The following is a 13,939-nucleotide window of genomic DNA, read 5'->3' on the forward strand; positions in this document are numbered from 1 at the left end:
AGAATCCTGGAGTGGTTTACCATAAATATCTCCTGATTATAGAGCACTTATTATTTGTCACTAACTGTAGTTAACACTTTATATTTCTCATTTATTGTTCCCCAAAAGACAATCACAGATATTATCTTCATTTTATGAGGAAACTTAAAGCTTTGAGAGGTTAAGTAACTTTTTGGAGATTAAAACCCATGATGTCATCTGGAAAAAATCCATGCTCTTAGGCATTAGGCATTATGCTAATGAGTACATCCCTTTGCTGGTTTAGTAATAACTGGCTTTTGTTTGATATTGATATATTCAGTTCAGATAGCCCTTACTCTTTTCCTACTCTGGTCTAGAAGTTTGGTGGACTTGTACACTTTATGTACTGTTTCCCCTTGAATTTGTGTGAATATGTCTATGTTGCCCTTGTGAAGTTTTAAACAAAAAATATAACTGTGGAATACCTGTATAATCTTGGAGTCTTGGTTGTTTTTGGTGGGAAGCTGAGCCAATTCACTGGGAAACTTGAATTTCCCAAGCTTCAAGATGGCACTTCGTTATTATGCCTTCAGATCTCTTCTTGTGTGAGGAAGGGTGAGATTCCATAAACAGGTGAATCTCATGTCCAAACCTCTCCCCACATCTTCCTAAACAAGGAGTCTGCCATGTATACAGTGCACCAGACAGAATTAGGACACCTGGTTTCTATACCCTAGTCCTCTACAGCAATAAGGCACTAGAATTTGATCATTTCAGTTGTGTGACCCACTGCCCCAGCTTTCCCGGGACAATCCTGATTTTAGCAGTGAAAGTCCTGAAGCCTAGAATATTCCCTAGTCCCAAATACAACTCGACCAATGATTGTCCTACCTCCTTTATTTTTCCAGAGCTGTATCCAAGCCCCAGATTCCAGCACTTCTGCTTTGTTGATTCTCCTGAAGAGTACAAATAAATCTTTTAAACTAAGAAATTGGGCAACTCTGGCTCAGATTCATAAGTGTGTAGTGGACCATTAGAGATACAGAACTTGAACAGACCAAGGAAGACCTATATAAATTTTGGAGGAATTTACAGATACTTAGCTTAAAAGATTTGTAAAAGAAATAATTTTTATATTGCCTTCACTTTTGTTTCAACTCTATCTCTTCAGGGAGTAGGCTGAGTCTTAGAGGAAACCTTTCTCTGATTGTCAAAGTTCAAGTGGTAAATCATTCTTTGACACTGTCAGACCATCATAAATGTCTCTAATATACAAAGATGTCCTTGTCAGCAATATTCCGAGCATAATAAGTAGAATGTAGGGTTAGACTGAGACTTCTCAAGTGGTCTGCCAATGAAGGAGACGCAAGAGATGCAGATTCTGTCCCTGGGTCGGGAAGATCCCCTGGAGTAGGAATTGGCAATCCACTCCAGTATTCTTGCCAGGAAAATTCCATGGATAGAGGAACCTGGCAGACTACAGTTTATGGGGTTGCAAGAGTTTGACATGACTGAGCGACTGAGCACGCATGCACAGCATTAGATTAATGGACAGTAGCACAAATACTTATATATTGTCCTGACTTTTCAGTTCAGTTCAGTTCAGTCGCTCATCATGTCCGACTCATTGTGACCCCATAGACTGCAGCATGCCAGGCCTCCCTGTCCATCACCAACTCCCAGAGCTTACTTGAACTCATGTCCATTGAGACAGTGATGCCATCCAACTATCTCATCCTCTGTCGTTCCCTTCCCCACCCACCTTCAATCTTTCCCAGCATCAGGGTCTTTTCAAATGAGTCAGGTCTTCGCATCAGGTGGCCAAAGTATTGGAGTTTCAGCTTTAGCATCAGTCCTTCCAATGAATATTCAGGACTGATTTCCTTTAGGATGGACAGGTTGGATCTCCTTGCTGTCGAAAGGAGTCTTGGACAGTGTTGGAGAAGAGTCTTCTCCAACAGCACAGTTCAAAAGCATCAATTCTTTGGCACTCAGCTTTCTTTATAGTCCAACTCTCACATCCATACGTGACTGCTGCTGCTGCTGCTGCTGCTGCTAAGTCACTTCAGTCGTGTCCGACTCTGTGTGACCCCATAGATGGCAGCCCACCAGGCTCCGCCATCCCTGGGATTCTCCAGGCAAGAACACTGGAGTGGGTTGCCATTTCCTTCTCCAGTGCATGAAAGTAAAAAGTGAAAGTGAAGTCGCTCAGTCGTGTCTGACTCTTCGCGACGCCGTGGACTGCAGCCCACCAGGCTCCTCTGTCCATGGGACTTTCCAGGCAAGAGTACTGGAGTGGGCTGCCATTGCCTTCTCCTCCATACGTGACTACTTTAGCCAAATGACTTTATTTAGTCTTTCATACTTTTAGCCAAGTTTGCCAAACAAGAATTATAATGGAAAATGCTCATGATTTTTTTTAAGTTCAAGTTCTAAATAATTTTATTTAAGAAACAAGTCTCAATCTCAATTATATGATTTTTCTCCCCTAATATGAAGTTATTTTTGCATTGATTGGGGAGAAATACAATAATAAGTTTTTAAACTCTGAACTACTAACCACACCTGCTTGGGATCTAAAACTGAAATAGAAAACATAAGGCTTAACCCCACATGCTCCCTGATCAAATGCAAAGGTTCTTAAAATAGCTCCGGGTGAAGATGTTTGGAGCAGCTGAAAACCAAGGAGCTGGTGTCCCTAGTCACAACCTGGCAGTTAATACCGTGGCTCAGCAGCAGCTGCCTCTGTCTCTTTCTGTCTCAAGGCCTGGAGCAGCAGCTCCTAGAAGAAGCACAGAAGCAGCCCCTGCTTTACATTCCTGTCCTCCCTAAACTCTACTTTCCTGGTCAGAGGCTTGTCCCTGGATCCATCAAGGGGATCTGAGACATTCTGTCCAAGCCACTAGAGCAAAGTATTGGGTTGGCCAGGAAATTTGTTTGGGTTTTTCCATAAACTGTTACGAGAAAACCCAAATAAACTTTCTGGCCATCCCAATAGCTAAACACCTCCAAACAATTATAATAAACCTTGACTATGTATACAATAAATGCCAGGAAAAAAATGTAGGGAAGAAATAAAGTGCATTTGATTGATCATAGCTAGTAGTAACAGAGAATACTAGCTATGAGTGGTACCCTGCACCCTGTTATCTTCAGTATCCCAGTTACCAGCAGATCAGTTTTCTCTCTTGAAATCCACCAGGGAGACCTTAATTCAAGACTGCTCTGTTCAGCTCTGCCTATCTTGATAGAGCTCTCAGTTAACTCATATGTCTCAGTTGATATAGCTGTAAGCTTACCATTTTCCCCCATAATTTTGTCCTGTGACATTTTCACTTACCATTGATAAACTGCTTCTCTCAAGGGCCCACTTACACATCCACCAGTAGCAGGATCTGGGCTGGGTGGACAATTGGTCTAATCTGATCTGATGGCTTTTTATGTTGCCAGACTTTTGGCACTAACCAACAGTTTAAAATTCTATTTGCATTCACATGTAGATGAGTATACTATTATACTATCCTGTTCCCATCGTAAAAAGAAGAAAAAAGCAGTAGCTTATATCTTGTTTAGAAACTACACTATTTTGAGGGCCAGAGGAAAGAACTGTTGGGTGAGTGCAGAAGGGAGGTGGAGGCAGGAAGAGATGGGGTGTGGGAAGGCCTGAAACTCTCCCGTTGGCAGCTTCCAGTTGGCCACCACTGCCTTCAACCAGTGCTTGGAACTGTGGGTACTCATGTTGAAAACTCAGAATTTTTCTAGACTTCATTTGAGAAATTATTTAAGGAAACTGCATTAGAGAGGACATTAGCTGGGCTGGTTCCTTAAAGGTCAAAAACCTAGTTTTTCCATCGGCTGAACAGGGAATAATACTTGCATTTCCTATCATGCAGGGTCACCTTAGGATCAAGTGAGTGGCTGATACTAGAATTCTGTAAACAACGTAGGACACCTCCCCAGTATAAAATGACCCTGTGGTTACAAATAACGCCATTATACAAAGTTTCCTCAACCATAGTGAGAAGCACAGTTCTGCCACTCTTTCTGTTGTAGCCTCCGGTGATTGACTGTCTTTGTCAGACAAATTGGACAGAAACATCTTGAACCTTCATCAGATTTGAGCCCCAGATAGCCATGAGGCTATCTAATACACATTTTGCTCTAATGTCCTCCTTGGAGACATCTTGTCTGACCCAATTCTGAAGGAGCAAACTATCAGTGTGTGAGCCTTTGTCTGACATCTGTAATTTAGAACAGAAATGTAAACAACCATCAAAGAAGGCTCAAGTAGTTTCAGTAAAATGTATATTCCAATCTGATTATTTGATTCTTTGGTCCCTGGAATTCTCCCCCTATCTTGCAGACACTAAATAAACCTTTATAAGTAGGAAAAATTTTTTTCTAGTCTTTTTCTTTTAATTAGAAACAAAGGAAAAAATACCATGGTAGGCAACATGAACAGTATTAAGTTTCAAATCACTAATAATTGGCCCCTCTGTGAAGATCTCTATACGCAGAGAATATGGAAACCACTTTTGCTGCATTCGCTGCTGTATCTCAGGTAACCCAGCATGTAGTAGGCACTCTAAACATTTGTTGAATGAACAAACAAGTGAGCAAACTAATTAAGCCCTTTTACCATAAGAGTGTTTTACCTAATTATAATGAAACAAACAAAACAAAAAAATTATGTTTTTCTCTGTATGAATGGCTATTAAATGCTGGTGGCCACTTAGTTCTGTCTGGAGCAAATAAAAGCAATATTTTTTCTTTAAACTTTTTTTAATGTAACATGTTGAAGAGGCGAGGCATGTATTTCAGTATTAATGAATATTTTCTTTTACGTTAAGAATAACATGGACTTTCTTCTGAAGAATATAGGGCCCTTTACTTTTGTTTTTCCCCATCCCTGGAGCTCATCCCCATTGCTCCTAAAATCTTGGCACATTGCAACATCTCTCCCATACGATAGGTAAATGGATCATCATTTTGAAGGCACAATAAAGTATCTGTATCTCCAGTGACAATGTCAGTACCTAAGACCAATTCTTGGCTAACAAATTTTTTAATTCACAAAAGTTTAAATGAAAAAAGAAAACTACATACAAACTTTAACAGAAGCTAAACTCTTAAAAAAATTTTTTACACTTCTTTGTTTATAATCAATACTTTCTTCATCCTAGAATTTTTATAGAATATTTCTGCATTGGTAATCTTAAGAACCCAAACTCAACGTTGCTCTGGGAAATTACCTGAAAAACTCTTGTAAGCATAGACTTGTCTTAATTGCCCAACGTATTTGTTTTAAAGAAATAGAAATAGCCCATGAATATTATTGCTGCCTTTAGAAATTTTCAGTAGCAAAGAGCTCTTCAAGTATTTATGCTGATTTTTAATTAAGTATAATATGAGTTTCATAGTAGTGTCAACTGATGACTGTAGAGATGTATTTACTTGGAATATTTGTTTTGGGAGGATAGAAGATTGATGTACTAGAAAGTATCATCATAGGAAAAGTATTTTTAGTTGAAGTGAGAGGAGCATTGCCACAGTTTGGAAAAGTTTTCACCAGTAGTGCGTTACCCCCTGCCCTCCTTTATTACACGCCTAATGCACACACAGAACATGGTGACTGTAGCTGAACGGTGTGTGCATTGCATTTCTTGCAGTCCTTCTTAAGACTTGCATAGATATTGAAGAAAGATGTGATCATCAGGTGTAATGACAAAGAGTGATTGAATATGTCACAAAAATTTTAGCTGGACACGTATCTCTCAAACTGGATCTGTATTCAAAACTATGCATTCACCCTGAACACTGACTGATACTCCCACTGAGCAAGTACAGTGAGCAGAACTTTCTCTGGTTATCATTTGGCAGCAATCAGGCTTCATTTCCCATTGACACTGAGGTTTGTTGTGCCATAAATATCCAGTCATGCTTTGGGGTGATAGGTATCTTCCAAGACCTTCCAAAAAACCCTACCTCAAGAATCTACTTCTCTTCTCTGCCCCTCATTCATCAAATCTTGCCCATTCATCAAATCTTAAGCACCAAAAAATATGAACAGAAGGAAACGAAAAGGAATACCTCTAAGTTGCCATTTTAAGATGTTAATTTCTTCTGTCTTTCCGTAAAAAGAAAATGCCTCCTAACCAGTCTAGCCTATCAAATACACTTCTCCATTGATACCACATTTGGGATGATTTTCAAATTATGCATTGATCATTTACATCAGTTTGCAAAATCAAGCTATTACCAAGCAAATTCATCTACCCAAACCATTTTAAAATTTTTGACCATTTGTCTTACTCTAAAGAGGATAACAATTTAAGATTTTATTCTGGTCTCCTTTCATATCTCCTCTATTTTGAGGAGGAGGATAGAGGATAGTTCCTCTATTTTGCAAGCAGCTCTTCTTCATATTAAAAAAAGTCATCCCCCTTCATAAGCCCTTAATCATGCCTAAGAGTCACTCTATTCCTTTGCATAATGCCCAGAAGCTCCTGCTCCTGGAGAGCAGTGGGGGCAGTTCCTGGATGTTGGATATCACAGACACGTCCCCAAAGCCTCTTCTCAGTGGCACTGGGGACACTTACCTTACCGCGCAGGTGCCTCTGCTCAGTCACACCCGGTGGTCCTCTCTTCTCATCCCCACCAAATCCAACAGTGGACTCCAGCGACCAACAGCGTTTTCTTCTTTTCTTTTTGGACAGTCTCTCAGTTTTTGTTTTGTGGGCCTCAAAGTCAAGGAGAACTTGTAGCCAGGGTCCACTGACAGTTCCGCAGAGGAGAGGCAGTGGGGAGCCCAGCACTGGCTGGGCCCAAACACTAAATATAACCCTCCTCCCTCTCCAGGCAGTGTCCTTCATACTCAGAAGGCAGGCGACCTGGCTGAATCCCTCACCCCACAGCTTGCCAGCCTCCACAGAAGAAAGGGTCTAACCGGACTGAGGTGCAGAATGAGACGACCCAAGACCTGGGACCCATCTGCCCAGAGCAGACAAGTAGAGGCAGGTATAGGCTCCGTGAGTGTGTCTGGGTGTGTGTGTGTGTGTGTGTGTGTGTGTGTGTTTGCATGCCTGTGCCCAGCAGCTGCTCTCCAGATTAGAAGACACCACTCTTTGGCAGGCAACTCTGAAACCACCCTCTTGGGTGATTTCAAATTTATGTGCACATCTTGGCCGAGAGAAGAAACCTCCCAGGCACAACCTGGGTCCCCTTCTGTGCCCTGTCACTGCCCCAGATACACTGTGAACCACAACAAACAGCAGTGCCAGCATCTTTAGAGCAGATGCCCAGATGGACGTTAGACCGTACCTCATTTTGTACCCTGCAACCAAGAACTGATGCAAGCCCTGTTTGAGATTTAAGTAATAAGGGCATGCCCTCTTCTTTGACAGTCATGACCCAAGGCACTGCAGAGACTCACTATTATTAACGCTGTGTTGAACTTTAACTTGATTGCCTGCCTGTTCCATTCAGTGTCATATGAGACATGAGGGCAAAATGCTGAGGAAACTTAAGAGCAACATTCAAATGTATGATGATATTTATTATGATTAATCAAGGTTTTTGTTTTGTGTTATGCAGATGTTAAGAAAAATCTCATACTTCGTTAAAATTTGTTAGTTTTCTCTAAGTGCTATCACTTAATCTGATTGGTGGGGAGGGACAGGAGGAAGGAGCTTGTTCATTTCTTTAGCAAGTATATACTTCCTCACCAGTTAGGCATCAGGTCCTATACCAGGCAGACTCACCACTAGCCAGGTGCTCCATTCTATGTATTATTTTACATAATCATCACAGCATCCCTTTAAGTTAGTCCATGTGTGCATGCTAAGTTGCTTCAGTCATGTCCCTATGGACTGTAGCCCACCAGGCTCTTCTGTCCAGACAAGATTACTGGAGTGGGTTGCCATGCCCTCCTCCAGGGGATCATCCAGACACAGAGATTGAACCTGCATCTCTTATGTCCCCTGCGTTGGCAGACAGGTTCTTTATCACTAGCGCCATCTGGGAAGACCAAGTTGGTCTTGAATTGGCAATCAAATAAGAAAACCAAAGTTCACAATAATTAACTTCCCTACAGTCTCCTGGATGATAAATATCAGACTCAGAATTCAAACTTGGATCTGAGTCACGCTGAAACCCATGCTCTTTATTTTTAGCTATTATCATTGAAATAATTTCAAACTTACAGAAAAGATACGTGAATAGTAAAGAACTCCTGTATACTCTTCACTCAGGTTCTCCAAATTCAGCATTTGCCACATGTGCTGTCTCTCTCCTTTTTTCCCTCTAATCTCCCTCTTCCCACCTATCCCCTTGTGTTTATATGTGTGTGTGTATGTTTTTCTGAATCAACTTATGTGCTTCAGCGTTATTATCCTAAAAGCAAGTACACTTTTCTACATTACTATGACTATCAAATTCAGTATATTAATATTGATACCATATTATTTTCTAATCCATAGTCCCCATTCAACTTTTTACCAACTGTCTCAACAGTATTATTTGCAGAGGGAAATTTTATTTTTTCTTTTGTTCCAGGATTATGTGTAGCATTTAGTGGTCATGGCTCTCCCTCAATCTTGAACAGTTTTTCAGTCTTTCTATGTCTTTGGTGACAATGTTTTTGAAGACTTGTCTGAGGAGGCTGTACAAATAGCTGAGGAAAGAAGAGAAGCTATAGACAAAGGAGAAAGGGAAAGATATACCCAACTGAAGGCAGAGTTTCAGAGAACACCAAAAAGAGATAAAATGAACAATGCAAAGAAATTCAGTTCAGTTCATTTTAGTTGCTCAGTCATGTCCTACTCTTTGAGACCCCATGGAGTGCAGCACACCAGGCCTCCCTGTCCATCACCAACTCCCGGAGCCTACTCGAACTCATGTCCATTGAGTCGGTGATGCTATCCAACCATCTCATCCTCTGTTGTCCCCTTCTCTTCCCGCCTTTAATCTTTCCCACCATTAGGGTCTCTTCCAGTGAGTCACTTCTTCACATCAGGTGGCCAAAGTATTGGAGTTTCAGCTTCAGCATCAGTCCTTCCAATGAATATTCAGGACTGATTGCCTTTAGGATGGACTGGTTGGATCTCCCTGAAGTCCAGGGGACTCTCAAGAGTCTTCTCAAACACCACAGTTCAGAGCATCAGTTCTTCAGCGCTCAGCTTTCTTTATAGTCCAACTCTCACATCCATACATGACCACTGGAAAAACCATAGCCTTGACTAGACGGACCTTGGTTGGCAAAGTAATGTCTCTGCTTTTTAATATGCTGTCTAGGTTGGTCATAGCTTTTCCTCCAAGGGGCAAGTGTCTTCTAATTTCATGGATACAGTCACCATCTGCAGTGATTTTGGAGCTCCAAAAAATAAAGTCTGTCACTGTTTCCATTGTTTCCCCATCTATTTGCCATGAAGTGATGGAACTGGATGCCATGGTCTTAGTTTAGTTTTCTAAATGTTGAGTTTTAAGCCAACTTTTTCACTCTCCTCTTTCAATTTCATCAAGAAGCTCTTTAGTTCTTCTTCACTTTCTGCCATAATGGTGGTATCATCTGCATATCTGAAATTATTGGTATTTCTCCCAGCAATCTTGATTCTAGCTTGTGCTTCATCCAGTCCAGCATTTCTCATGATGTACTCTGTATGTAAGTTAAATAAGCAGGGTGACAATGTACAGCCTTGACATACTCCTTTCCTGATTTGGAACCAGTCTGTTGTTCCATGTCCAATTCTAACTGTTGCTGCTTGACCTGCATACAGATTTCTCAAGAGGCAGGGCAGGTGGTCTGGTATTTCCATCTCTTGTAGAATTTTCCAGTTTATTGTGATCCACAGAGCCCAAGGCTTTGGCATAGCCAATAAAGCAGAAGTAGATGTTTTTCTGAAACTCTCTTGCTTTTTCGATGATCCAATGGATGTTGTCAATCTGATTTCTGGTTCCTCTGCCTTTTCTAAATCCAGCTTGAACATCTGGAAGTTCACGGTTCATGTATCATTGAAGGATGGCATGGAAAATTTTGAGCATTACTTTGCTAGTGTGGCCACCTGATGCGAAGAGCTGACTCATTGGAAAAGACCCTGATGCTGGGAAAGATTGAGGGCAGGAGGAGAAGGGGATGACAGAGGATGACATGGTTGGATCGCATCACTGACTCAATGAACATGGGTTTGGGTGGACTCCAGAAGTTGGTGATGGACAGGGAGGCCTGGCGTGCTGAGGTTCACGGGGTCGCAAAGAGTCGGACACGACTGTGTGACTGAACTGAACTGAACTGAGGAACCAGAGATCAAATTGCCAACATCTGCTGGGTCATTGAAAAAGCAAGAGAGTTCAAAAAAGCAAGAGAGTTGCTGAAAAACGTCTACTTCTGCTTTATTGACTATGCCAAAGCCTTTGACTGTGTGGATCACAATGAACTGTGGAAAATTCTAAAAGAGATGGGCATACCAGACCACCTGATCTGCCTCTTGAGAAATCTGCATGCAGGTCAGGAAGCAACAGTTAGAACTGGACATGGAACAACAGACTGGTTCCAAATAGGAAAAGGAGTATGTCAAGGCTGTATATTGTCACCCTGCTTATTTAACTTATATGCAGAGTACATCATGAGAAATGCTGGGCTGGCGCTAGATGAAGCACAAGCTGGAATCAAGATTGCCAGGAGAAATATCAATAACCTCAGATAGGCAGATGATACCACCATTATGGCAGAAAGTGAAAAAGAACTAAAGACCTTCTTGATGAAACTGAAAGAGGAGAGTGAAAAAGTTGGCTTAATGCTCAACATTCAGAAAACTAAGATCATGGCATCTGGTCCCATCACTTCATGGGAAATAGATGGGGAAACAGTGGAAACCGTGGCTGACTTTATTTTGGGGGGCTCTGAAATCACTGCAGATGGTGACTGCAGCCATGAGATTAAAAGATGCTTACTCCTTGGAAGGAAAGTTATGACCAACCTAAACAGCATATTAAAAAGCAGAGACATTACTTTGCCAACAAAGATCCGTCTCAAGGCTATGATTTTCCAGTAGTCATGTATGGATATGAGAGTTGGACAATAAAGAAAATTGAGCACAAAAGAATTGATGCTTTTGAACTGTGGTGCTGGAGAACACTCTTGAGAGTCCCTTGGACTGCAAGGAGATCCAACCAGCCCATCCTAAAGGAGATCAGTCCTGAGTGTTCCTTTGAAGGACTGATGTTAAAAATGAAATTCCAATACTTTGGCCACCTGATGCGAAGAGCTAACTCATTTGAAAGGACCCTGATGCTGGAAAAGATTGAAGGCAGGAGGAGAAGAGGACGACAGAGGATGAGATGGTTGGATGGTATCACCGACTCAATGGACATGAGTTTGAGTAAACTCCGGGAGTTGGTGACAGACAGGGAGGCTTGATGTGCTGTGGTCATGGGGTCGCGAAGAGTCGGACATGACTGAACAACTGAACTGAACTGAACCTGCTAGTGTGTGAGATGATTGCAATTGTGCAGTAGTTTGAACATTCTTTGGCGTTGCCTTTCTTTGGGCTTGGAATGAAAACTGACCTTTTCCAGTCCTGTGGCCGTTCTGAGTTTTCCAAGTTTGCTGGCATATTGAGTGCAATACTTTCACATCATCATCTTTTAGGATTTGAAATAGCTCAACTGGAATTCCATCACCTTCACTAGCTTTGTTCTTAGTGATGCTTCCTAAGGCCCACTTGTCTTCGCATTCCAGGGTGTCTGGCTCTAGGTGAGTGATCACACCATCATGATCAATGCAACAATATGCGAATTGCAAAATCAAAGAAATAGAGGAAAACAATAGAATTGGAAAGATTAGAAATCTCTTGAAGAAAATTGGAGCTATCAAAGGAACATTTCATGCAGGATGGGTGTGATAAGACAGAAACAGTAAGCACCTATAGAAGCAGAAGAGATTAAGAAGAAGTGGCAAGAATACACAGAATATAAAAAATCAAAGGTCTAAATGACCCAGAATATGACTTTTTTTTTTATTATACTTATTAGTAGCATTTTGTGGTAATACTTTGTTAAGCATTTTGTGTTACTTGGGCTTCCCTGGTGGCTCAGAGGTTAAAGCGTCTGCCTCCAATGTGGGAGACCCGGGTTCGATCCCTGGGTCGGGAAGATCCCCTGGAGAAGGAAATGGTAACCCACTCCAGTATTCTTGCCTGGAGAATCCCATGGACGGAGAAGCCTGGTAGGCTACAGTCCACGGGGTCGCAAAGAGTCGGACACGACTAAGCGACTGAACGGAACGGAACGGAACGGAATTCACAGCAACCCTGTGGGAGAAATAGTGTTTTTTATCCACATTACAGATGAAGGAACTCACATTTGGGAATATTATTAATAAGTAAACTTTCTAATATACTGAGGTAATTAGTGAGAGATCTGAAATTTGAATTTAGATTAATCTGACTTCAGAGCCCCAGTTCTAAACTCTTGGGCTATATGAGAACCAATAAAGTGGAATTATCCACTACGATGTATTGCAGGAGGAGTCATGATTTACCAAAACTTGGCTACAAACCCTCCTATATTAACTGCTAGCTACATGTGGGTAATTAGTACAAGAAACTCAGCTAATCCAAATTGACATGTGCTGTAGTTATGAAATACACACTGAATTTCAGGTACTTTTTGCAAAAAAGAATAGAAAATATCTCATTCATTATTTTTATATTGACTATGTTGAAATTTAATACTTTGGATCTATTGAGTTAAATAAAATACATTAAAATTATTTTTATCTTCCCTGTAGCCAAAAAGTGGAAACAACTCAAATGTCTAATGACAGATGAGTAGATAAACAAAATGCAGTGTATGCCTATAGTAGAATATTATTCAGCCTTTAAAAAAGAATGGAAATCTGATGTATGCTATAATTTTGATGAAAGTTGACAACAAATCTAAGTGAAATAAGCCAGACAAAAGAACAAATACTGTCTGATTCTGCTTGTATAAAGTACCTAAAATAGTGAAATTCATAGAGATAGAAAGTAAAGTAAGGTTACCAAGGGCTGGGGGGTAGGGCTAGTAAGTTATTATTTCACAGGTATAGAGTTTCTGTTGGGATGATAGGAAAATTCTGGAAATGGATAGTAATGGTGGTTGCACAATAGTGTGAATGTACTGCAAGGAGATCCAACCAGTCCGTTCTAAAGGAGATCAATCCTGGATGTTCATTGGAGGGACTGATGCTAAAGCTGAAACTCCAATACTTTGGCCACCTCATGCGACGAGTTGACTCACTGGAAAAGACTCTGATGCTGGGAAAGGTTGGGGGCGGGAGGAGAAGGGGACGACGGAGAATGAGATGGCTGGATGGCATCACCGACTCTGTGGACATGAGTTTGAGTGAGCTCCAGGAGTTGGTGATGGACAGGGAGGCCTGGCGTGCTGTGATTCATGGGGTCGCGGAGAGTCGGACACGACTGAGCAACTGAACTGAACTGAACTGAATATTCTTAATACCATTGAATTTTACATTCAAAAATGGTTAAGACAATAAATTCATATTTGTATTTTACCATAGTTTGTAAAAATTGTTTTTACCTTTTTTTTTTTTTCATGAGACTACTAAAAAATTTAACATTACATAGGTGGCTTATATCTCTGTCAGACAGCACTGCTATAGTACTATATTTATGAATACAAAGAAGTAAATTCCTCATCAGTTTTTCCCTTTTCACATGGCACATTGAAGAGATTCTGGTATACTGCCATGGGCCTGAATCAGACTTTTCACTTTTTTGTTCACTCAGCTTTGAAAAAGTTAAAGGACAGCTTTTCACTTAAAATTATACTAATAAGATATACTTTTGAGATATAAGCAACTTTATGAGACAAGTAACCATTTATTGTTTTAATAATTACTTATTTTCCATTTGCACAGTATCCACTAGGCCTCTTTCCAGAATTGATATAAGTGTCTCTGCTTGGTGGCTAAGCCAGT

The 13,939-nt window shown here is 40.9% G+C and overlaps 2 protein-coding genes across 4 annotated transcripts in view; one reads left to right on the forward strand and one right to left on the reverse strand.

Moving 5' to 3' along the window:
- The window catches only part of FILIP1L (filamin A interacting protein 1 like), a 312,484-nt gene extending 305,786 nt beyond the window's left edge, over positions 1–6,698 (reverse strand). For both annotated transcript variants that reach the window (XM_055410396.2, XM_088836402.1), the window contains exon 1: positions 6,561–6,698. The gene's annotated coding sequence lies outside the window, so the exon portion shown is untranslated. The remainder of the gene's footprint in view (positions 1–6,560) is intronic.
- CMSS1 (cms1 ribosomal small subunit homolog) overlaps positions 1–13,939 on the forward strand; it is a 398,128-nt gene that overhangs the window by 312,479 nt on the left and 71,710 nt on the right. Inside the window, exon 1 of one of the 2 annotated variants that reach the window (XM_055411077.2) lies at positions 6,847–6,978. The exons of the other annotated variant lie outside the window; for it this stretch is intronic. Coding sequence (XP_055267052.1) covers positions 6,924–6,978 — 55 coding nt within the window. The 5' untranslated portion in view covers positions 6,847–6,923. Of the gene's footprint in view, positions 1–6,846; positions 6,979–13,939 lie in introns of those variants that run through there. 2 annotated transcript variants of the gene reach the window in all.

Source organism: Moschus berezovskii, chromosome 1, assembly GCF_049115385.1.
Source record: "Moschus berezovskii isolate FMDL1 chromosome 1, NW_MosBer_1.0, whole genome shotgun sequence".
Lineage (NCBI taxonomy): Eukaryota > Metazoa > Chordata > Mammalia > Artiodactyla > Moschidae > Moschus > Moschus berezovskii.